Source organism: Patagioenas fasciata, chromosome 8 (genome assembly GCF_037038585.1).
Source record: "Patagioenas fasciata isolate bPatFas1 chromosome 8, bPatFas1.hap1, whole genome shotgun sequence".
NCBI lineage: Eukaryota > Metazoa > Chordata > Aves > Columbiformes > Columbidae > Patagioenas > Patagioenas fasciata.
The window spans coordinates 17448456-17474230 of NC_092527.1; the positions used below are offsets into that span (position 1 = coordinate 17448456).

Below are 25775 nucleotides of genomic sequence, written 5' to 3' on the forward strand. Positions count from 1 at the left end.
GCAGCAGAGACTTCTCTCCCACAACCTCCTCTGTCATTCATTCACACTGCAGTTTCAGCAGCTGGTGGGTAAGGTATGCTATAGATATGTGGCAGGATCTAACTGCCAGCTCCCTCTGCAGGAAAAATACGTAGAAACTGCTCAGCTTGTCCCTCTGCTGTGTGTGTGATGAAAACCAGCCGGGGAGCGCTGCCCACCTTTAGCTCTGCACTCCACAGGCAGGTGCTGGGAGGGGACACTCTGTAGGGTTATGTCTAGGGAACACTTACCTCCTCTCTTCAGAAACCGTAGTAAATAATGATAAAACATGTGGATGAATTAGAGAGCAAAAATCTCCACCATTGCACAGTGTGAAGCTGTGTCCTGACTCTGCACTTGCTTTCTGCATCTCAGGCTGTCCTCAGGGGAGCAGCAGCTGCTCCTTGCAGCCCAACTGGGCACTGCGGGACACACAGCGTCCCACAGGGTTACACTGGACACAGGTGCTCAGCATGGCCAAGCAATGGTCTCCTGCTGTGAGATGGCCCGAGGGTTGGCAGCACCATCCGTTCCTCCTGCAGTTCTGCTGCAGCCCTGTCTGTGGGGATGGGGGGCAACCAGGATGCTGGTGGCTGCAGCCATCTCGCCAGCACCCGCGGCAATGGTCTCAGCCGGGCAGTGGAGCTTCTGTCACATTTTGAAGGATTGCAACAGAGGAATCTTTGACTGATTAATTTCTTAGACATTTCTTTCACGCAGGTTGTTAATTAAAAAACAGAAAACTCCATTAACACATCCTTAAAGGGCAAGTGCTTTGCCTCAGGTCGAGTTTGAACAGCTAAGCCTCTGTGTAAACATCTTGATTGGAAACGAAGTATTACCCCTGATGAAGTTCCTTTTAAGCAACCAAAAGCTTTCTCTGTGGACAACTTCCCAAGCTGGCAGGATTTTAACCCTTTGATTTATTGTATTTTATATATTTTAAACTAGTGCAAACACTGTTTATGTGTGGAAAACCAAAACAAACAATGAAAAAAAACTACTTTAACTTCTTCCATATGTTGGTGGATAAACGCACTTTTTAGTATGTTGGTTAAAAAATTACCAGCTAAATGTAAAGGATACTTTCAGAACTTCATGCAGTTTAAGAAATAAATAATCAGGCCAGTTCATGAAAAAAATATTTTGACTTCTACATTGTTACTATGCAATTCTCTGGGGGTTTTTTTGCTATCATAAGTGTGATTGTCTCCTTTAAAAACAGTAAACCTGGTTACTATTTGTTGCTACTATTAAATTTTCTTCCTTTGCACTTTCTCAAGACTACCAAAGCTAAAATAGAGAGAAACCTCTTTTAGGTCTCAAAAATAGAGGACTGGCTTAGAGAACTAAAGATGGAGTTCAGAAAGAAAACAACTTTCTTTTTTACCTTCTGTCTGACTTGTGTGTTTGGACAGGACAAAATTGAGTACTAACAGCAGAACCTGTGAGAGTTACACTGATTTTTCCAAATCTTGTCTCAAAAATGAGTCCCACAGCTCCCCTGCAAAGTAATTGGTCTAATTAGGTGGTAGGAAGGAGCTTCTTTAAATTCCTCAGAAATTAAGACGTGTCATCCGCTTAACATCTTAGCATCTGTTACTGCCTCTTGCATATTTCTCCACTGCATCAGTCTGAAGGACACTTTCCTGGACGTTTCAGAGATAAAATCAAAACAAAATAATCCTTGAAACAGAGAAGAAATCAGCCCTTTCTTCAGTGGGATGAAGCATGTAAGGCATTTCACCCCCTCCTTATTTCTCAGTTTGGTGCACATTTGCCTGGGTGAGTACAATAATCACTTTGTTAAGTTAAAATTAGGAGGATACAGGCATAACCTTAAATCCTGTAGTAATCCTTACTGTTGTGATAATGTTTTCCTGAAATATTTTCCTTGGCAACCGATCCCTGTGTAAATGTTACCCTCTGTGTTTGTATATTTGGAGTTTTGTTTCAAATGGGCTGTTTTGAATCTCTAACTGTCAGTCAGTAGAATGACAACTAATTTGTTGTTTCTTTTTTTTTTAACTTTGTTTGCTGTTGTCTGGCAGCAAGTAAGTAACTATTTAATTATGGCTAATTGCTCATGCAGTAGGCATAATTTTAAGACAGAATGCACATAGAGTACTGGGTAAGATTTTGAGGCACTGGGAAGGTTTCAGACTTGCGCGTGTAGAGTAGGGGAGAGGTGTACAGTCATTGCAAGCTGAAAAGATTTATTTTGCAGTGAAGCTGTCTGGAAGCAATTGAGATTGTTTAGAGAGATCCTGCTAGCTGACTTGTTTCTGTTGTGGTTTTTTCCCTTTCTGTATTTGGTGCTGTGTGAATACTGGCACAGTGGCATGTAGAAGTAATTTTGTTAAAAATACCTGCACAGATATAGTTCTGAAAGTCCATTGCAGCAACTGGGTATGTTGCGCACTTATAGTATTCCCCAAACAGCTCATGTTTACTGAGAGTCAGGTAACAAAACCAAACAACTCCCACCTACAAAATGCTTTTCTTTGGCTTCTGTTTTAATTGCAGTTCAGGCAAATTATGCCCCCTATTTCTTTGATAACGGAGCCAGAAGCACAAACGGGAACATGGCACTTCTCAGCCTTTCGGAGGACATACCTGTCGGTCAGTATTAAAATGAGTATGCTTAAATTATGAAACTGGAGCTGCTTGCTCTTTTGATTAGCAACATGTGTTTTGTTATAGGTTGTTGTTATATATTGTGGTCTTCCATGTTTTTCTATCAAGCTTTTAATTGGCCTGAATTTAAAATGACGTGTATGAATTGTAGCTGCCGTTTAAAACTTGGATTGTAGTTTCTTGGTCCACCAATCTGTTCACAGCATCAGAACAGAGACCTTTGGGGTCAGAAATAAATTAATGGTGGTGAAGGACTTCTTACCAATTCTGTAAATATGAGAAGAAAGCCTGGTTGCTAGTAATTTTATCAGCCTTGGTAAAAGCAAGCTGTACATTGAAAAGTAACAGAGGTATGATTTTCTTTAAACAATTGTCACATATTTCATGTTTACAATACAAATGGTAGAAAATGTTTCTACCTGGAGTGAAAATTGCTTTGTCTGAATAACTGATTTTCTTTTTTTAAAAAAAAAAGATTTAGTTTTGTTTTATTGAAAATTCAAAAATTGATGCATTTTTCAGCTTTCAGCATTTTAAGGCAGGTCTATTTATGCTTCATTTAACTGTAGTTGCATTAAGAAAAGTTAAATAAGAGCAAAAAGGTGATTTATAATAATCAATATTTTCCATGGGGGAAGAATAATTTCCTAACTCTTAAAAAAATTTATATAAGATACATTACATTGATGAATATCATCTTTTCTTCAAACATTGCCCTGAGGTTTTGATTAGGATTTGCTCCTGTTTGTAGCTTTTACAGACTAAATCAGAAAAGTATTTAGCTATTGCAAATTGAGTGCCATTTATTAGCTGCCTTGTGTATAGTGGAGAGAGATGGCTGTGTGGGAAGGGGTGCTCCAAAACCTTCTCCTCCCAGGGCTTAGGCAGCTGCAGGAGGCAAGGGTGAAGGAAGGATACAGAGGGCTCGACCTCCTCTGGAGCACCAATGCTGCCACCTTTTCCTTCCAAATGTGACCAGGGTCGGTCACTGCTTTGGGAAGCAGCTGCCTGAGCTTTGCTCAGTGTCTCAGTTTCTGGTGCAATGGTGTTAGTGTCACCCAGGATCCACACTGGGTGTGCCAGGGCATGGGGAGGGGGTGACTGGGAAGCAGTGACTTCTCCTTTGCCTGCTCAACCAGAGAAGAGGAGGAGGAGAAGGTGGCACATAGCGTAGCAGTGACGCATCTAGACAAGGAACTTAAAAAGAGCTTGCTTATGATGCAGCAGGGATTTGATATAAGCTCAGTGAAGCTTAACTGGAAACCTCAGCTGAAGGCCAACAATAATGTAGTGGCACTTGCAAAAGTCAGAAGCAGACTGAAGAGGTGCAATTTTTGCTGTACTTCTGCCCAAATTCACAGGGAAACCACACTTTCTCAGCCTTGGCAATCCAGACAGCTCTGCTGATTGCTGGAGTAAGACTGGTCAGTGGAATCACTTGTCTAATAGTGTAGATAAGGCTTGTCATGCCAGACAGCCATAAAATGGGACCCTGATTCAGTTTGTGTGGGGTGGTGGTTGCCAAGTCCACCACTCAAACCACAGGCAGTACAACTCGCTTGCCATCAAACTCTCGTCCCCTGGTGTGCTGTCAGCTCACAGATGTTTACTGAGCATCACTCTCTCCCTGCCACCTCTGGCAGTCCCCTGTGTGGGAATGGGAAGCTGAAGATGGCACAGAGCCACAACACAGTAAAATATGTCCTTCTTTCCAGGACTGCAGCACCACATGGTCTCTCAGCACTCCCTGCAGCAGCAAAGTGCAGCAGTAATTTTCCAGTGCTGGGAACCAGTGTGTCTGATCTGGGGCTCCAGGCAAAAAAAGGAGAATGTGCGTGCCTCAACAGCAAGACAGCAGCATGACAGATCAGAGCCTGTGTTAGTGTTCATGTAACTAGCCTGTGTAAGAATAATGACAAACATACGATGGGCCTTTTCATGTGCTTTTGTGTCATTAACAACCAGGCTAGATACATAGAAGTCCCTGGATAGTCTGGTTGCAGCAGTGACAAAGCTCAAGCTGCTTCGTCTTCAGTGCTGCTGTGCCTCATCCCTGCTGGCTTCATCCAGAATGTGTTTGCATGTGTTCACATTGGCTGACTTGTGCTTCTCCTTTGCTGTATAAGCTTGCTTTAAAAGACTAGAAAGAAGCAGTTTCTGGCTTAAAGGTCCAAAGGTGCCACCAAAAGCATTTCTCTGAGGTGAAAGGTTAGGAAGTGTTGATCTTATGCTTTTGCAAAGGGCCTAAAGAAACCCTTGGGAAAGGGAGATAAGACCTGCCTTTTGAGAAGTCCAAATGTGGTAGCTTTGCCATGGAGCTGCCAGTGCTTCTTTGGGCTAATTCTGAGAACACCTTGGCTAAAAGTTGTGAGTACTGCAGGGTCCTCTCTTCTGAAAGCACTTTGGGAAGATCCCTTGGGATGTGGGTGCTTGGGGTTTACTCAATGCAAATGGCTGCTGCTATTCTCTGACCATGTCAGCACAGCCACTCCTCAGGGGTTATTTGCCAGGGAGTCTCCCAGAGGAGGGCACAAACAACACCAGCATTTTGGTGCTGCAGTGTTGGTTGTACATTCAGCCTTGCATAGGGTGAGAGGAGCAGTGTTCACATCAGACCATAGTCAGAGCTTCATACCACGGCTCAGTGAGGGCTCACACACTGCCTGTACTGCGTGGCTGCCATGCTGTCCCTTTTCTGTGGCCCCAATGATGGGTCTTGCACCGTGGAGGAGGCTGTTACTCTTCGTCCCTCTGCCCTGTCTCCTCCAGAAGAAGGAGAAGGGATCTTGTCTCCCATGTCTGTGTGCAGTCCCAAGTATCCACACTGCAGCAGTCATCTTTCAGGTTGATCAGTGACAAAGCAAGGCAATTAGCGCTTCCATATATTTGATTCTGAATGGCTTCACTCAGTCTTAGGTGCTGCACTAATGGGCAGGTTACCATTATGTATTTCCTGTGCTTACATAAAATTTGGAATCATAGGCAGGATGGTTTTCTTGGCAGCAGCCAGTGTCTGATCTGAGCAATGCCAGGGACAGCAGCTTTGATAGACCTCCAGGAGTTTTACAGTCTTTGGTCCCACTGAGATTACAAGCAGCTGGCAAAGTGGTCTATGTTAGTTATATTCCCAGGCATCTGTAGGCAAGGGACTTGCAACATTCTGGAGCACTGAAAGGAAATGATGGATTCTCTGTGTGACTGCAGAAAGAGAAATTGCAGTGCTGCAGCTGCATGAACCCAACAAATTAAAGAAAATTACATTATCATGCTCTTATCATCCTTAACTTGACTTTCTTTTTGCTTGTGCAATTGTGCTTGCTTGTAGATAGCTGTGATCTACCGAGTTACATGCGTTGTGACGTAATTTACCATAAAAACAGCAAGTACTGTTTCTATGACAGCTTGAAAGTCTCTGCAGATTCCCAGATCCCATTTATTGCTACAGAGCATGAGACCCCTCGAGGGAAGAAGAGCCAGATCAGCAAGCCCTTCCAGTGCCAGATTTAGGAAGAATGGGAGAAGTTATGAGCTGAAATAGCAGTTGCAGTTTGTGTGGCTGTTTGGCGGTGCAGACCGGTGATTAACTCCTTGCAAAGAGTTGCTTGTGTACATACAAAATGTACGTGTGCTCCTAAGCAAGGTCTTAAGGCATGTATGGGATGCTATTTCAGGTTGTTTGTTTCATCTTACCTCATTAATCCCCGTAAGCCCTCATAGTGGGGACAGTGTGGAACTGAGAACAGCTGCAGAGCAAGGGATTGAAGCAGACTCAGGCAGCCTCAGTTTGCTACTGTCTCAAGGCCCAGGCATCACTGGTGCTCTGGAGATCTTTACATACCTCATCCTTGCATTTTTCTTTTCTGTTTTTCCCCATGCCTCCAAGTATGCACTCTTCTCCATTAGAAGCCAGTTTGTGGTGACAGTTCTCTGATCAAAGCTACAGCTGCCAGCTACCTACCACTGCCTGACTGACCACTTCAGATCTCACCATCCTTCAAGCTTCCTCTCTTGTTTCTACATGCTCCTGGTCTTACTTCTTTCCATCATTCACAGTTGGCTGCAAAGAGCTTTCTTGTCCCCTCTGGTACCCCTTGTTCCTTCCCTGTTTGTATCACTCTGACCCAACTGCTATTCCCCAAACTGACGAGAGTCCTGCTAATGTATTTCCTGGTCCTTCCTGCAGTGTTTAGCAATCCCATGCTGGCACTCTGCCATTTCTCCGTGTGTGTTTCTGTGTTTCATTCATCTGCAATGAAACTGCAATGCGTTTTTTCTGCTCACAATTTATTTCCAGCCCTCCTTGTCACAAAAAGTATCTGAGTGAAATAATTAGTATGCTTCTTTTAAAAATGATAATTCCTTTCTCACTAGAAATGACACAGACATGCACAATTTAGCCTAAGCTATGTCTTGAAATCTAGAGACCCACCAAGACCTCACATTCAGATGACTCCAGAAAGGCTAAGTTGTGCAAAAGAGCAAAAATATTCAACTTTTTTTCAGAAACTAAAATTCCCCCCTAGGAAGGAACTATCAGAACAAGACATTAAACACAGCCTGCTCTCTGCATCATTGCAGCAGAGCTGACACTGCAAAAGGAGGTGCCCCCTGCAAAGCAGAGTGCTGCACAGACACGCTGAGGGCTCACAGTGCTGTTGCCTTCGCTTTTGTTTTTATGCTTCTGACAGAAACTGCAGATACATCAGAAAATTCCTTTCAGATGGCTTATCCTTGGAGTTGGTTGGTTTGGGTGCCACGGGGGACACATTCATGGGTTGGTGTTCCAGGCCCTATGCCGAGTGCTTGCCGCTGCACCGCCCTCCTTCTCCCCGCTGAAGGCACTTGCAGCTGTGGGGCCAATTTCAGTGGCTGCAGTAGCACCCATGGCTTTGCAGCTGCCCATCCTGGCCATGTTTCTGCTCTACCAGGCACCACGGGGTGCTGGTACACAGGGAGGGAGCAGGAATTGACTGGCTGTGCTCAGGAAGGAGCAGTAGCTGATGGTGAATGGGAAAGGAGGTGTTTTTGAGATAGTCTTGGTGTGTGGTCCATGTCCTCCAGGAGCCTGAGCTCCCTTAGCTTGGGATGATCCTGGAGTGCAGAACAGCTGGTTTTGTGTTAACTGTCTGTCACCTTTCCTGGTGGGGAAACAGGCCTTTGGCTGAGACAGGTGAAGAGCAGGTGTGTAGCCCCAGTTGAGATGGCATTTGCTGTGGCATTGGGAACAGAGGTGTCCTGTCCTGGCAGCATTGCCATGGATGTCTCTCTCAACATCTTGTTAACAGATGTCAGCTGTGGTGGCAAAGGACAATGCGGGGACTGAACATGAGTCCAAAATGTGCCTGGCTTGTTTAACTTGGCAGGGAGACAGTTTGATTGCCGAGTGTCGCACAGCAGAGCAGGAGAGTGTGTCTTCATCGAGAGGGCAAAACCAGCCCCAGAGCACATGGACAGAGGCTGACTGTGAATAAACTGAAGTCAGAAATAAAGTAAGACAGAGAAATGGCATCATGGGGCAGCCATTCAGCCTGAGTGCCAGGAGCAAAGTGCAAATGACTTTTAAGATGGAATAGAAAAGTGGAGTTAAAGCCTGGCATGGCTCCTGGGAGGCAGCTGTAGCAGGGAGCATCATCCAGCTCCCCAGGACTTCTTGTCCCAGCCTGTGGTGCCATGCCCTACAACTCGGAGCATCCAGCTCTTCCAAGTGGGGCCCTTACATGGCATTTGCCATATCCCCTGATAAAGGCTCTTCTATTCACTTATCTTTCTGACATGGAGAGACTGTTTACTTGGTATTCACTGATAAGATTTTAGCTATTTTTTTCATTTATTTCTTTTTCAGCAAGTGGAGGCAGCACACTGAGAGAAGATTTTTTTTAATTGGCATTAACACTGTGCTGAGAAGTGTTCCTAGGGTGTTAATGGTATGGAGAGTATTGTGCAGTGAAATTACAATTCAGACAAAATTAGAAATTATAATGATCTAGAAAAGAAATTTGATCCACAATCCAATTTAAAAGGCACAGAAGTGTCCTGTATTATGAAAAATGAAGAAGTATTAGCTTTAGCTAGGAAGCAAGCAGTCCAGTGTAAAGATCAATGATGTCCTTCATTATATGCTCAGAAACCTCAGTAATCTCAGTCTGAACGAATATCAAGGTTTCTTTTCATATTTAGCAGCAAGAAAATTCCTAGAGAGGAAGTTGTAGGAGAGAAAATGTTAAGACTGGAAGAACAAGCCCAGGTTCAAATGAATTCACCTAAACATTCACAGTCTATTCTTCCCTAGCACATGCCTTGTGATCCCTGGGGAGCACTTTGCAGTTCCTGTCCCACCGGTGTTGGTAGTTTGGGGCAGTCCCGGGCACAGCACTAGACCATATGCCTGGTTGTTGCCCACAGGCTCCAAGAGACTCCACATGTGGGTTGTGGTGTCCATCCTGTTTTTCCACTGCACCAGCAGCACCTCTGAGCAGCTGCGGACATCCGTACAAGCTGGGAAGAGGTGCGACAGCCAGCCCTGTGGAACAGGGAAGGGACAGGAAGAGTGAGGAAGAAGGGCAGAAGAACAACTAAGAAGTAAAAGCTTCTAATGACTAAAAAAGGCTGAAGAAAAGCACTGTACTGATAGTGATGTCAGTGAAGTGCTGACAATTGACAACTGAATTCTGCATTTGGCCCCAGCTTTTGAAAAACAAGAATACATGCAGTCAGTGCTGGTGCTGCAGAAGCTTCAGCAGTCTTGAAATTTCTGTCTGTTGTGTTGACAACTCTATCAGGAGGCAGGTGTCTTTGCATTTTCTTGCATTTCTTTGTACTCACACAATTCAGTTGTTACAATCAGCAAAGTGTCTCATCATACTGCTCATTGTCTTTCCCTCATTTTGGGGGATCTCAGTGTTGTTATTTTCTACTCTGTTTCATGGGGAAAGTCCTAGAAAAATACGATGTTTTGTGGTTTTGTGAACCTCTTTTGCAAATCTTGCCTATTTATTGGCTGGCTGAGCCGGCTCATAACAGGTTCTGTTTGTGCTCCTTTGGGCCCATTGGCTTTTGCAGTGTGAACATTTTTCTGTACTAAGTATTCCAAATATTGCCCTGGTAATTATCATAAGAGAGTTTACTCATAAGTAAGCACAGATCTCATGTGGCTTGACATAATCTCTTGCTATGCAAAGAAGATAGCCATGTTTTCTAAGTATCAGGACTGATGCCTGAACATTGCACGTCTGTTAAGCCCACTGATCTGTTTGCTTCACATTTTGCATGCCAAGGAATAAGCAAATGAGGAGTGAGAGACTGTATTGCAAAACTAAGGAAACATTCAAGAAGCTGACCTGTCAGTGCAAGGGGCACGAGCTCACTAAAGTTCTGGAGCTGGTGGACCTGGTCAGTGATAAACGCCACTGCAGAGAAGATATGAGAAAAAGATTATGACTTTTGAGTACAGAACTAAAAATCTCTCAAACTCAAGGCCAGAATAGTTTAAAACTGGAGTCTTCTAGCTTCCCTTTGTAGTATTCTTCCTTAACTTTATGCTAACTTTCTTAGCAGGGATCTTTCCATTATATCTTTGTGTCCTGTGCACAAGCAAAACCCACTACTAACCAATGAGTCACTTGGCTACAGTATTTCCAGTGCAGAGAACTTTGTTAGATGTAAAGCATAGTTTCTGTTCCAAACCTCTGCAACTTGCATATCTCAGGTTACTTACCCAAGGCACAGCAGATTGGAAAGAAACAACTACGGTGTTTTGTATTTCAGGCTCAGTTAACTGATATTTGTAAAATGCTTGAAGTTATTTGGCTGAAGATATTAATGCACAGTAGAATGACAGACATGTAAGTTTAAAAAATAATACTAATAAATCCTCACCATCTTCTAAAAACATGGGTGCTAAAACTCCCCCAGGAAGTATCACTTCTGATCAACAGAGTCCGTTTACTGGAAAAACTGGCACCAATTTCTCAAACGTTTAAAAATAGAAATAACAATCTCTTTTTCCCCAGCTTGTGAAAGAAATACGTTGATGAGTTTATACAGTTTATGCATTGCTATAAGCATGGGTGGGTGTGTTAAGTAGAGAATTTAATGAGAGGGAGCTAATGAGGAGGAGCAAAGTAGGAATGAAGAATTTGCATCTCTTGGGTCTGAAAGTGGAAAAGTCTGTGAATGTCCTTGCACCTCCTGAGCCTCAGAGCCCGAGACCAGTCCTGTGGGAGGGGGCCTTCTGCTGCCAGATCCTCTGCCTGCTCAATTGCAGTTTTGTTGTCCCCATGGAGCAGAAATGAGTGAGGGCCTTTTGGTACTGCTGAGATTGTCACCCAGTCATACAGCAGCATCACTTCCGACTCACCTGGGGTGAGAGTTAGTGAAGAGCTTGTCATCTATGTGAACACTATGATGTGAAAAGTATTGATCTAGGTGCAGTTCCACAGGAAGGGGCCTGAACTGAGTGAAACTTGCACTGATAAAATTCATTTAAGCAGCACACTAAAAAGTGGCAATCAGAACTATGAACTGTCTGCTTCTCTGTATTTCCGAGTAAGTGGGTTTGATTCACAAAAGCTTTGCCTACTGCAGGGGAGCTAAGTTCTGAAGGAACAGACCAGTGAAATCTTCACTGGTTGAAGTAACCACAGGGAAATGCTGTTGAATGTCAATTTTTCAGGTACCCATGTGTATACTCTGAATGGAACTGATCCAGAAGGAGACCCTGTGACATATGGCCTGACCTATGAAGCTGGATCAAGACGCTACTTTTCTGTTGACAAGAACCTTGGAAATGTTACGCTGATTGAGGAGCTTGACAGAGAGGTAGAGTGAAATGGCACCACTCTGTGTGTTAATGAAATTTCCTTCAGTTCAATTTGATCTATGGCTTTGAAGGACAATGCCAACTTATTTACCCTGAGCCATCTAATATACTTTGCAATTCTGAAGCATTTTACTTCATACATCACATTATTTACCAGTTGACTTGCGCCACTGACACTGCTGTCAAATTTTTGAGCAGCTGTCTGTCCAGCTTTTGCCAAAGGAATAAAGTGTAACCTCTTATTTCCCCCCATCTGCACCCCATCAAGAGTTTAGCGGCAGTTACAGTCCTCTAATCCTCAAACAGGGAACTCTTCTGTCATTAGGAGGAAGTAGGGATTTGTGTAAGCAGTGTTCCCGGTTACTTTTCTAGTTACATCATAGACCTTTAGCCCATGTGTAACCATGTGGGTTAAAGATGCTGCCAGCAACAGTGGCCTGAGGCAGCCTTATTCTGGGAACACAGGCACTGAACCCTTGGTGTCTTCTTCACAGGGAAGGGTACACAGTGCTTAGTAAACCCTTCCAAATGCCGTGCACTGACACAAAATAATTTTGAACCAATAGTGCCTTTTCAGGGAGTGCTTCTTGATAAAGATGACTGATTTTCACTAGCACTTTACAGGACAACAGGGATTCCCAGACCAACCATCTCTTGACAGTAGCCACAGAAAGTCCAAGGAGCCCCACATCTGGAACATCTGAGGGGTCTTCCTAGCCTCTGCTATGATTGCTTCGTGGTACTAGTTGTTACTTTCATCTGCCTGCCGAGACACATTTAAATTTACAGTCCCTTTTCCAAACAGGGCAAACATCATCTCTAATAAAGGAATTTTCTTGGTTTACAGAAGGAAGATGAGATTGAAGTTATTGTCAGTATTTCAGATGGCCTGAGTACAGTAAGTATTTAATGATGCTGTAGCTTGTCAAACTGTCCCTACATATATCCTCCTATTAAATTACCTTACAGGGACTACCTCATTTTATCAGAAAACATAGTCTCATTAGTCTTACCTCCTGTTTCAAGAGTTACTAAACTCCCAGAAACTCATGTCTCAGCTATTTGAGGATAATTACAATGTGATGTGAGCTGAAAGACTGACTTAGTGGCCTGCTGAATTGTTGCGGCTTCCTATGGAGTTTCACTGTCAACTCAGTAGGATTTGTACCTAAGAAAGATCTGGAGGCTTTTTGGAGAAAAGCATGACTTTATAGGAACTGGTGTTGGACACTCAAGACCTGGCTGTCCCTCTACCCCTGCAACGCTTCTCTAGCATGGAATTTAGAAGATTTGCTTAGGCTAGGTTTGTGGGGGTTTTCTTGTGTACTGCTTTGATTATGTTTAATCATTAAGGACTTATCTGAGACATTGCAGAAGCATCTAATCCTAGTTCTGCAAATTTCCTTGGCATTTTTGCTTTACAGACAGATGCTATCACAGCCAGGATATTAGCCTACCAATAAGAAGACCTGGGCTTCATCACTAGAGATGCCACAAAAGTGGGACTCTCTTACTATCCGCAAGACAGAATAACATTAGAGCTATTCCCTGTCTCAAATAAATTAATTGAGATTACTGCAACGAATGTTTGGGAGGTGCCAGTATCCTACAGGCACAACTGCCCTGACAACCTCTGTAAATAGGAAAAAATGGCATCACATCCACATGACCGCTGGGAAGTTCTGTTGGTCAAATATGTTCAGTTTTGTATTATATTTTTAGAAAGAGAATGCATATTTTGTTCAAGATGGATTGTTATGTATCAGCATGCCATTTGTACATGCAAGTTATGCATGATATTAACCTAGTCTCATGGCATCAAATGAGGTATTAATGAATGTTCTTGTCTGTCAGGTACAAACTTTTGCAGTCTTTTACATATCCTTATAAAATAAATCATGTTATCTTGAGTGCCATAAGAAGAAGAGAGACTTCTGAAAATCAGCCCCAATCTGTAATTTATAAAATACTCTGAAAATCCTTATTTAGTTTGGAGATATCTGGGTGTTCTTGACAAAGAAAATTCTTCTGGATTATGGGATACTCTGTATTTTCTTTTATGTGCTCAATTTCAGTAGTGCAAAATTATTCTATTACAACATAATTTTTCATTGCCTTTGACTACACCTTCGTAGGCAAATTAAGAGGTACATGTTGAAAAACATCTTGGGTCATAATATGTTCTTCATATTCTACTCCAGGTTTCTGAAAAAGTCAGGATCCTTGTAATGGATGCTAACGATGAGAGCCCGGAGTTCATCAATACACCTTACATAGTCCAAGTCCCAGAGGTTGGTGAGGTTCCTTTGCATACTAGAAGTACATTTCAGTAGTGTGTAAGAGGAGCTAGCACGTTTTCAGTAAAATAACAAGATATGTAGGGCTAACCTGCATTCTTTTGTTTTAGGGTTTGGGTATATATTTAATATTCACTGCAAACTCAAGGAATAAGTCTATAGTTACCTAAAGTGTGCTATTTTGTGAGAAAGCTCCAAGATGTGAGTCATTGGGAGTTTTTAGAATTGACTTTAGTGGGAATAGGATGCACTCAGTCTTAGCTGAGATTTCCTGTCATTTTTATACCAAAACATTTTTCTTCCTTCTTGTTCATTTCCAGTTTCCTCAATTTTTAATCTCTCTTTTCTTTCTGCTCTTTTATTCCCTCGATGTATTTATACTCATTCTACCATCACTCTCTTTTTCTACCTCCTTGCATGCTCGTTTTTCATTCTAACTCACCTGTTTTTCGACTTCTGTGTGGCTCCGGTAACTCTTCCTGGTCACAGAACACTCCCTCCGGCAGCAGTATCTTTAAGATTGAGGCAGTGGACAAAGACACAGGTTCTGGAGGAAGTATCACCTACTTCTTGCAGGTAAGGTATTGCCTAGATATTCAAAAATAACCTCTCATTTACTGCACCAGAAAACAAGCATTGACAAAAGGGATATTGTCTGATTGCAGGCAGACAAGTACAGTCCAGTGGGCAGAAGGAGGAGTTGGAGTTGCCACTGCCACTTGCCAGCAGGACTCCTTTCTTTGGAGTAATAGGGAGAGCAAGTCTAACTTGTAATCTTGTGTGCATATGGAATTCCTAAAGCATGAAATAGCTTTCTTTAGAAAGCAAAATGCATGGGGAAAACCCAAATGGGCACTTCATTGTAGCAGGCTGGTGCATTTTTAGACCTGGATCAACAGTGTGAAATATGAGGTACTAAGTCTCCTCACTGACAAAGCCATACCTGCTTGAAACCAGCCTTTCAGGCAATGCCCACTGGTAAAGAACAGAAAGGGCTTTCTGTTTAAAGCTGAATTTCTTTGTTACAGACATTCTGAATACCAAAAGGGCAACTTTTTGCATTATATCTTTCAAATTCCTTCTTCCTATAGGCAGCTTCATCCAGATTCACTGCAGTTCCCCTTATTCAAGACCAAAAAAACCCAAAACTTGTTGTGATATTTCCTGTGGATACAAATATGGAAACAAGTTGCAAGATATTTACATAGCACTAAAGCTAATCCTATTAAGAGTTTGGGCATACTATGAAAGAACACCTTGAGTGCCTTGTTGAAATTTAGTTTTGATTTTGCCAGTTATGATCCATTTAAAGTACAGTATGTGCAGGCTGATAGACTATGAAGCCAAGGAACAGCAATTTCAAAATTACATGCCTATTTGATCTATTTGTGTGGCAAAAAGGTTACTAAATATGTGTATTTGTTGGAAAAAAAAAATGTTGCCAGGTGTTTTGGCACAAACTCTGGGAATTTTCATGTTGTACAGAAAAAAGCCTCTCTGAAAGTCTGACGTAGGCAGGGGGTGATATCTACTGGAAAGGCTAAGATTAACCAACAAGTGACTGTTGTGTAGGGATACCCAAATGGAGATGTGTTTATAGATATCTCCAGTCTGGAAGAATGGAGTGAGATATTTTTTAGGGCTTTTTGGAAATCAGGTGTCTTTTAGGCTATATTTGTGTATTGCAAAAATCGCCAAAACACCACCCTATTGACAATAATCCATGCATGCAAATTTCCTGCTTTTTTTGTTAAGCCAGTAGAACTTTGAAGCACTAAGGGATAACACCTTTTTTTCTCTTCCTTTTCCTTTCATTCTTTTTTTTTTTTATGTTAAGCTTCCATACCTTTTTCCATGCAATAAACTCTATTAACCAAAGTTCAAGATTTTACAATGAAATACTAAAAGACTTTTAAAATCTACATTGCAGGTAACTGATTTATTCTGAATAATGAGAGACTCGTGGTTGGTTCATGAATTGTTCATAAACACACAGAGTTGAAATTCATCAAATATATTATTCACCTAAACCATATCATTATTCCAGTCTTTTCCCTTAGCAGATGAAATAAAAGATGAATCCCTACGGCAATCTTATTTTCATTCCTGTAATCTCTCGCTTTTTCTTTTTTTCTTCTAGAACATCCATGCTAATAAGTTTACAATAGACCGTCACAGTGGTGTCCTGCGCATCAAAACAGGGGTCACCTTGGACTATGAGAAATCAAGAACACATTTTGTCATTGTGGTTGCCAAGGTATAAAGCTTTTGTCTGAAACTAAAGGCGGTGGGGGGGGTGTATTTGAGTAGGAGTGATTAGTTCAAATACAAGTGTGACTTAAAGGGTTGCTGAAACATGAAGCGTAACATTGAGGCAGCAATGTCACTCCCTCTGGAACATCTGGAGTTGTAGGGGATAACATGGAAAAGTGAGGGAGGAAAGGTGACCAATGTCTGTTTCTCAAGAACATCTGGAGACATTTGGAGTGTGTTTCCCACCTTTTTCTCAGACCCCAGTGCCAGGATAGTGACCCCCACTGCAGAAAGTCACCTGTGCATTTTGAGAGTCACCTAGAAGTGAAGGGTTGGTGTGTGAGGCCCTGGTTTCATAAGCATCAGCCGCTGGGCAAACACAGGTGGCCAGGGTCAGCTTGTGCTGCCCGGGGCATGGCCCTGCCACAGCCAAGGCAAACCCCTGGCAGGCAGGGCGGGTCATGGGCATTGGCCACAGCAAGTCACAGGGCACAGCTGGACCAGATGTCTTTTCCTGAAATATCTGTGGATGCTTCTTTCTTTCACTTCTCTGCTGCCTTGTGGTAGGAGCTTATTGAAATCCTGCGAATATTGCTGCACATCCCTTCTTGCTACTGTCATTCTCAGCAGTGCTGTGCCTGTGGCACAGCTGAGGATTCATAACAGGCATTAAAAGTTTATGGATTCTGAAGTAAAGTCTCTCAGAATCCTGAGGGGACCTGTCACACAGACAGGAAGGAGGACAGTTTTGCTGCTGCTTATGGAAACTTTGAGTTTCTCATGTTTTATGAAAAACATACAGATCCTTTTATGTATTTATGTAGCCAGGGTTTGTTCGAGGAAAAGTAACAAAATTTGGTTGAAATGGTGCCTTTTGAGCAGTAAGGAGGAAAAAACTGAGCATCTCTTTTCAAAAAAATTGAATTCTTAGAGTTGGTACAGCAGACATGCTGAACAATTCACACTCTCATGCATCAGCATGACTACTGACCTCCAGCTGGTGCCATGAGACTGAGGGTGTTAAAAGCTTCTGAAATTGTGAGTCATCTTTCTAATTGGCTCTGCTGTATCAGTAGCACAGAGTTGATTGTAGTCAAGTCCCCAGGGACTGTTTATACGCTGTGGCTATCTAACGGTTCTGGGCTGTACAGCTCCTCTGTGCTTTCACTTTGTCACGTAAGAGTCCCTAGGAGACTTCAATCATGTGCACTGTTTAATTTTCCCCTAGAAATGCACTACATTGCTACTGCACATTGTCTTGTGTTTACAAGACTATGTGTGGGATGAAAAGCTGTAAACTTTAGTCACTAACTTTTTGCATCAGTTCCTAGCATTCTTTTTCCCCAAAAAACCTTGAATTCTCTGTCCCACGTGTTGTTGATAAAAGATCACATGTGACTGCATTTATTTGTGCAACCACTTTTAATTACTTCTGAGACACCACAAGCTCTCTTCCTAATCAAAGAGGGGGCAGGAAAAATGGAAAAGGGAAGGAAACATGGCAACAGAGATGAATCTGTGTGTTGAGATAGAGAAGGGATTCCTGGGACTGTGCTTCTGAAAGCTCATGAGATGCATGCAATGCCATAAATAAGCTGATTTACAGACGAGTTGCAGCAGAGTGATCTGATGATTACTTCTCTTCTAGGACGGTGGTGGGAAGCTCAGGGGAGACAACAAAGTGTTTTCAGCCACAACAACAGTTACTGTCAATGTGGAGGACGTTCAGGATACTCCTCCCATGTTCATTGGTACTCCCTACTACGGATATGTCTATGAGGATACACTCGCAGTAAGTGCTGATTTTTGTCTGTAGGAGAAAAAGTGCAATCTTTCACATCTCAGTCAAGATAGCCCTATGGTTTCTAGTACAGTTTTTACTGGACAGTGGGACCTAAACTCTGATTTGACTTCTAGGTGAAATGGGCTGACCCAGTCTCAGACTTGTTCTTGTGCAAGGCATGGGGAGAATTTATGCCCAAATTCTCTGGACTCTTTGTGCTGTCCTGATGATAGCACCTGGGAAGAAGCAATCCTGACATCCCCAAATTGCAGGATACTTTCTGCTCAGTGACAGCTAGATAGGCAGAACGGGCCAGGAAGTCCTCCCAGGCCTAAAACCCACCAGACTATCAAGCAATAGGACCACTTACGAATCAGGGCATTGCATTTGTCTGCACGTGTCTGCTGCTGAAGATGCCACATCGTATCTCTCACGGACACAGAATCCAAAGAGTACACTGAGCTCCTGACTGTGCCATTGCCTGGCAAATGCCTAATGCAGATTTGCTTAAAAGGAGTATACAGCTTAGCAGATCAGTTTATTATATCCACCGTGATGCTTCCAGCCATGTATTATTCTTCAAGCTGCAAACTAATGACTTTTTTCTATATCTAAGCAGTGCCATGATCATAGAATAGTTTGGGTTGGAAGGGACCTTCAAAGGTCATCTCATCCAATCCCCCTGCAATTAACAGTGACATTTTCAAGTAGATCAGGTTGCTCAGAGCCCCGTCCAGCCCAACCTTGAATGTCTGCAGGGATGAGGCATCTACCACTTCTTTGGGTAATAATATTGTATGGATCAACTTTCACCCTGTTACATAAGATTTAATTTAAATTTCCTTCAAGCCTACGACAAGAAATGTTATCTGCTCATGAAATTACTCAGCACTGGACCATTGATCTCTTTGGCAGTGTGACTGCACACTGTTCAGCTGATCTTCCCTTGAGTTTCAGGAAAGATTGCATTTTTACTTTTTATCCAGAACTCCAATATACACTGCAGGCCTCATAAGACTGTGTATTGCAGTTCAGTGCACAGGCTGTTACATTTCAGCAGGGCAGAGAAGTAGTGCCTGTGTACTTCATAGATGTTTGGAATTAATGATGTTATGTATATTAATTTATTCTGCATAGTTACATATAGATCTTGAAACAACTATCAGGTGCACACAGGAATTAGTGTTTACCATGGAAATGAGAGTCAATAAATGTTAATTACATCCACCCTGAGCTCATAACTTACACCATTATGGTATTATAATGATGGAAGCACAAATCAGTCCTTCCCAGTGTGGGTTTTGCTATTTGAATTAACTCCAGAGAGAGAGAAGCACTAGCTGATTTTAGTATTGTTTACACATTTGGTGTTAATTTTATAAACTTGCTTCTTTTCTCCTTGGTGGAGTTGTCAGGATTTACCAGTACTCTGTCAACCTTCAAAGGGACTGCACTGCATTTTGCCCAGTAGGCAGATTTTATTGCAGCTTCCAGCATAAATGATAATAAATACAGTCCTGTATTTCCAGTTGCTCTTACAGAATCCTGCTCTTGTTTGAAGAATTCACCCAAGGGTTGTCATGAAAATGTTCCCTCTTGCCATTTGTGATTAACTGACAGTTACTTCAATGTTCCCTGGTTTTGCAGCCAGTAACACTTTAGTTTGGAAGCCTAAATTACACAGCTCATTGCCACTTGGGTGAGCATTTTAACACTGATGGTTGTCATCCTTTTGAGTTGATAGGAGTAGTCACACAAGCAAATGGGCTCCAGTACACACGTTCTGTACAACATGGCCCACGACCATGTTACTTGCACAGACAGAAAGACAATAAAGATTTAAGGGCAGTTAAATCACCATCATTTTCATCCCAATTTTATCCCCTAAATGTTCTGTGGGCCAAATTGCTTTGTGTTTCAGTTTGCTTTTGCTTCTTGTTCAAACTTAGTTAGGACTAAAATGACCTGATGACTCTTCAGCAGCTGCCTGTGAGGCCATGGGGCTTGCAGTGACATCGGGAGCCCACACGGCAGCTACCAGAGGGCATCTTGGCAGTGACCCAAGCTAAACCTCAGGTCTCAGACTGGTTACTCCAAATTGTGTGGCTCAAGGCAGGTGTTTCTGGCTGCCCCTTCTGACTGCTCCTACGGCTGGCCAGCCCCTGGGCCACAGGTCCCCATGGCCACAGGGGACCTGCAGCCATTGCCCACCTGTTCTGTTGGCACTGCCACAACCATGGGCACAGAGCAGCCCTGGGGAGCAGTTCGATGCTGCTGCTGGTCCTCTGCTGCTCACCCAAAGCTGCTCACCCAAAGCTGAGTTGGAAAAGAGAACATGAGGGCTAGGCAGTGGGAAACTGGCAGGCACACGGCATGCCCCACGGCTGCGGCGAGCCCTGCCCTCCTGGAGCAGCTGAGGCACCAGAGCAGGTTGCTCTGCATGGGTGTGGGCAGTGGCACAACATTGGCAGCAGGCTGGTGAGGGCAGGTTGCACAGCAGATCCGTGCGGAGTGAGCAGTAACGGAAGGGTGTCCCCATTTTGTGGCTGAGATGTACCTGGGAATAACTGAACTGTTGTGGTAACAACACAGAGTTGGTCCAAGGAGTAGCATTCAGCTCCTTCTCTCCAAAGGCAAGCACTGATTTTTTTTATGGCTGAGATTCAGTGGCCCTCGCTGTGCTTCCCACAGAGCACAAGCAAGAGTACCCATCCCCACACAGACACCTCACTGCAGAAAGATTTACAGAAGTTCAATTTATTAATACACAATTGCGTTTTCACTGCTCTTTGATCTCGGCACAAAGACTGTGATTTGCCATTTCTCCCCAGGGCTCTGAAGTCCTTACTGTTGTTGCTCTTGATGGAGACAGAGGAAAGCCCAACAGTATTCATTACTGCATCGTGAATGGTGAGTAGACTTGTCTTTATGAAAGCTGAAGGGCAGTCCAAACTAGATCTGACATTAAATTAGAACGGGATATGCTGGAGTTTAATAAAGCTGAGACATTCTCATTAAATAGTGTCAGGTACCTCAAACAGTTTCAGGACCCTGTCTACCAGAGAACAGCCAAGATACAATTCGCTGGGTTTTAGTATCTGCCTGATAGAAGTACACTTGAAGTTGTTAATGTTGCTGATTTGTTAGGCATCAGTAGCCTGCTTGTCATTTCAGCAAGCGTAAAGGGAGATGCATTCACTGCTACTGAGCATCTCTATCATTTAATCTGGGAGGCGAGAAAATTCATTGAGAGACCCAGATGTGGTATTTAGAGGGATCTTTTTATGAATATGGTAATTAAAGTGGCTAAATGGTCAAACCTCTGGTTTCTTGGAACAAATTATATTTATCAGTGAAGAGACACTGACTGTATACTGCACTGGAAGAAAGTAGATGTTATCAGAAGATTAATGCTTTTCATCAGCTATTCTGTGAGTGTCTGTCACACATCTTTTAATAGCATGAGTGTGAGACTTAGCTGAATTGATGATTCATTAGCTCAACTTAACTCCAGTCTCCAACTTTAGTTTTGTTTGGTTCTCTCTTCCTCCTAAGCAACTCCTCCTCCCATGGCAATTGGGCACCCCAGCTTCCAGGTGTAAGAGATGCCAAAATCTTACAAGAGAAATCTGAGGTGCAGTTGCAGAGCTAGACAGTAAGTTCTTCAGTGTCCTGTGTGATCTGAGCAGCAAGGTCTGGAGAGGACAGAGAGGGTTTCAATTAATGGTTTGGCCTTGATGTGGGGTGAGACCCATGCTGAAGTTCCTTCTTCTCAATGCAAGGAGATAGATAAAAGAGAGTAAAAGGAAGGTAGAAATATTGAGGGGAGGGAGAAGCTCTAAGAGGAGAATGGAAAATGAGAAAAGGTAAAAAGAAAGATGGAGAGTGAGGAGTAAAAGAAAAAAAAGAAGTGGGATGAAAATATGCTAGATAAGGGAGAAAATGAGTAAGGACAATAAGTGAAGGCAGATGAACCAGGGAGAATGTCAAAGGGAAATATGATTAACAAGGAAATATACCAGTTTTCCAAAGAAAATAGAGGAGAACCAAAAAGGTGCTATGGGGTAAAGAAGGTGAGCGATTAGGAAAGAGTGGAAAATGAAGATGGAAGACGACAAATAAGCAGCACAAAATACAACCTAATGGAGAGCAGGCTTTCCTCATGCACATTAACACAGAATTTTGATAGCATGGAATTGAAAAGAAGGAGAGGGAATATGTTTTTAGTGCATAGAAAGTTGAAGAAGTAGATAGAGAACAAAAGATTACAACAGGTTTCTGATCCTGCACCTCAAACCCTGGCATTACTTGTGACAAGCTATTATTCCAAACCTGCAGACTGGGTGGGTTGTCAAAGGCCAAGAAAATACTAACAGCAAGTAGGAAATTATTTATTCTTTATAAGCATTTTTTATCCTGGGAGTGTGGGATAATTTTAAAAAATGCTCCAGTCCTCTGAATATGCTGTATAAAGGAACACACATAATGCTACATATTCTGATTTGCCAATTTCCCTGTGATAACTAGGCAATAATATGAAATACAGTGGCTTGAAACCACTATTGACTTAAGCTTCTTCTCAGTCAGGATGTACTATCCCGGTCAATGTATCTTAATAATTGACCATTGTATGAGTCAATACCTGTTCAATGTTGTGTCTAATGTACTTTAATGAAGTAGCAGTTATTGCAGGTATTAGCAAAATGGGATACTACCAGATGGTTTAAAAATCAGCATTGGAATTGAGTTAGAAAAAAAGAAAAATGACTGGGTCGTCATCCTTTATTTCTGAAGGCTTGGTCTCCTTCATTGTAAAAGTCTTTCTCTTTTCCCTTCAATGGTGGCTCTGTCACAAAGCGTAGGTAGTGGCCGGTACCCCACGTGAGGTATCATGCAGGGGTGCCCACAGCCCCTTGGCAGAGCAGGGCAAGACCTCCCGAGCTGCCGGACGGTCCCCAGCCTGCTTGTGGCCATGATGGTGAGAGGGGTGCAGACACGGTGATGAGACACCGCTGCCTCTCTGCAACGTGGTGCTTCCTCCGGCACAAATTCACCAGGTGTCCAGAGGCTGCAGCCCTGTGAATGATACTCTGTTCAATCAATTGAATTTAGGTCAGCTGTAGTAAAGTCAGCCTGTAGCCCTGTCCTGCCTGTGTCAGACTCTGCCTCAATGCAGAAAGCTGGGGTTTTTACCCCAGATTCTCCAAAATCCCTTTTTATTCGGGACATCCTTGCAAGAGGCTGAGAGTTTTTCAGCAACTGAATGTCTAAGGCCAGAAGATGCTTCTCTGGAGATGCTGTCTGCAGAAAGAGCGACTATGTTTCTTTCAGACAGATCGTCAGACTTCTCACCTTAGCTGATATTAGTGAGAGAAATGTTCTTGTTTCTCTGAGACTTAATTATGCATTTGCTAATTAAAATGAGGAATGTCTATTTTTGCCTAAACCACCACATACAGAACACAGCATAATAGAACCGACTACCAAATTTGCATGCCTGGTTGCTGGGGCTTGAAGAGAACCTGACCAGGGCGGGAAGAGGAAAGTGAGGGCAGCTGCCCATAGGGGCAGAGCTCCACTGAACTGTTCCTAGGGGAGGAAATCCTTTTTAGCCCTCATCTGTGTTTTCATCTCACGGTGACCAAGCATAAAAATGCTTCATTTTTGGTTTTATTGCAGGAAGCGAAGGTTCATTTGAAGTCAGCAACACGACTGGAGCCATTTCTGTTATAAAAAGCCCGAATCAGCTCAAGAAAGAAGTATATGAACTAAAAGTTCAGGTATGTTCTTGTGGTCATTTGAAGACTGCTGATCTTCAATGCCATGAGTAGGCATGATTGTCTAAAATAGCTCAATTTATAGCTGACTTTACCTGCTTTAGAAACTACCTCCTATATTTGAGCAGAGTGCCAGGCAGCATAAAACAGAGTAAACTGCTTTTGTTCCTTGGGATATTTAGTATCTCAAATTAGTTCTTTCAAATGAAGTAATCTTGTCTTAATTTCACCTCTGAGTCTAGAGAATCAACATCTTTTACAGTAGGTAGGCAACTGTTCTCTGTGTTTCTAGATTTTATTGCTAAACTGGGAATTAATGTTTTGCAAACTCTATATGATGAGAAAGGTAATTATGAAATCTGTGATTAGTAATAGGACCAGGGTAGATCATGCAATGTCATAGCAGTAAGCACTGATCAGCCACATATAAATACAAGTTAACACTTTGATGAGCTAGTACCAGTGTGACAGACTACATTATTTTAACCAGTTTCTAAAGACCAAGAGTTTAAAAATGTAGAGTTAAATTGTGAAGACTGTATCAGCTTTCTTCAGCAAATGCGTATTACAGCCACAAGAGTTCGTCATGGTAAGGACACTGCTGTCTAAAGGCAGCTTTGGGGCCTTGCACTCAGCCAGAACCAAGGTAGCATCCAAAAGGGCGCTTGCTTGTGAGTGGGATCAAGCCACTCGCTGAACCTGAGAGATCACAGAGTTCCTGTTGTTGGAGTTAAACTCGGGCACTGTTTCTTCCCCTAATCTCTCTAGTTTACTGCAGTGTACTAGCACTTCCCAGATAAAGGATTAGTTAAGCCCTTGCAAGCTGTTCTGATCTCCTAGTTATATCTGTGGTGACCTGGAGCTCGTGCAGACTACAAAATCTACCTGAGGAACCAAATGGGTGTTGTATTGCCTGCCATAGGTAGTGACAGGCATCTCAGTTACTACCAGACTAGCATCTGCAGAGAAATTTAGCGATCTAGTGCCTTTGGTTTTGAGCCCTTTGAGCAAAAAAAATGTTAGAGATAGCTGTTATGTTACAAAAACGCCAGTCAGAGTTTCTGTCGTGACAGAAGAAATGTCTTAGGTCCAATCCAGTGAATCGGACTGCACGTTGGAGTTGTTGAAAACCAGACAGATTTGTTCTTTCAGTTCAGAAAAATGCCAGCTAGGTTTGTTTGTCTGTCTGAACTATATCCAGTTTAAACTAAGCTCGTCTAGACAGCAAAGCGGAATTTTAAATCACAGACTGAATCTCAAGAAAAACAAGTGTGTGCCATTTTTCTTTTTCAAATATTTGCCTAAATACCACAAGTATAGTTTTTCTCTCAGTTTTCAAAGCTGCAGTCCTTGCTGCAATGTGAAAATTGACTACCTGTGGTACCACAGCAAATTTAAAGATTGTCTTCCTTTTCTATTCTGTCAACACTTTAGGGAAGCAATTATCTTGCCTCTATTCGATTATCTGTTTTTAGAGAACTGTTTTCACCTAGGGTGAGTTACTAAGCTCACAAAATGAGGAGCAGAATTTTTCACTGGGACTTTATTGAGAGTGGTTTATTACCATAATCTTCTAATCATCATAAACTTCAGTGTGAAATGGACTGAGATTTCTAGATAAATATAAGGCTGTCAATCTTCGTACAAGTTAGTGTGTTAGGGTGAGTTGTACATGCAGAACAATACCTGAACATGGAACTGAGGAAAGAGAGTACATGCTCATAATTCTTCTTTTTCTCCTGCCTGCTGCAGGCATCAGAAATCAGTCAAGAAGGTGACGTCTCAGCATATGCTTTTGCCATAGTGACTATAAGGGTGGTCGACCTCAACAACCATCCTCCAACATTCTATGGAGAAAATGGTCCTCAGAACAGATTTGAACTGACCATGTATGAGCATCCTCCAGAGGGTGAAATCTTGAGGGGACTGAAGATTACAGTCAATGATTCGGATCAGGTAAACTATGAAGGAAATTATGTGGACTTTCCGTTTTCCTGCCCTATTTTCCCAAAGACTAGAAAGAGCTGTCAGGTGGGGAGATGTTATTTTAGGAACTCATCTGTTTCACCTGTATTCCCCAAAAGCCTAGGGCAGACAAAGCAGTTGTAGGGTCTGTTATCAGAGAGATTTTGGACCCAGAAGTATACTTAGTCTGTCATATACTGCTATGTCAATGAGAAGGGTGGTCCTAA

The 25775-nt window shown here is 42.7% G+C and overlaps 1 protein-coding gene across 3 annotated transcripts in view; it reads left to right on the forward strand.

The window, feature by feature from the left end:
• Positions 1–1622: 1622 nt before the first annotated feature.
• Positions 1623–25775, forward strand: part of CDHR1 (cadherin related family member 1) — a 45964-nt gene continuing 21811 nt past the window's right edge. For 2 of the 3 annotated variants that reach the window (XM_065843740.2, XM_071811761.1), the window contains exons 1-11: positions 1623–1803; positions 2545–2640; positions 11327–11472; positions 12321–12371; positions 13675–13764; positions 14260–14346; positions 15911–16027; positions 17672–17815; positions 20638–20716; positions 23486–23586; positions 25336–25539. In XM_065843740.2, the coding sequence (XP_065699812.1) occupies positions 1743–1803; positions 2545–2640; positions 11327–11472; positions 12321–12371; positions 13675–13764; positions 14260–14346; positions 15911–16027; positions 17672–17815; positions 20638–20716; positions 23486–23586; positions 25336–25539 (1176 nt within the window). In that variant the 5' untranslated portion in view covers positions 1623–1742. The remainder of the gene's footprint in view (positions 1804–2544; positions 2641–11326; positions 11473–12320; positions 12372–13674; positions 13765–14259; positions 14347–15910; positions 16028–17671; positions 17816–20637; positions 20717–23485; positions 23587–25335; positions 25540–25775) is intronic. The other variant, XM_071811760.1, reaches the window with a different exon arrangement.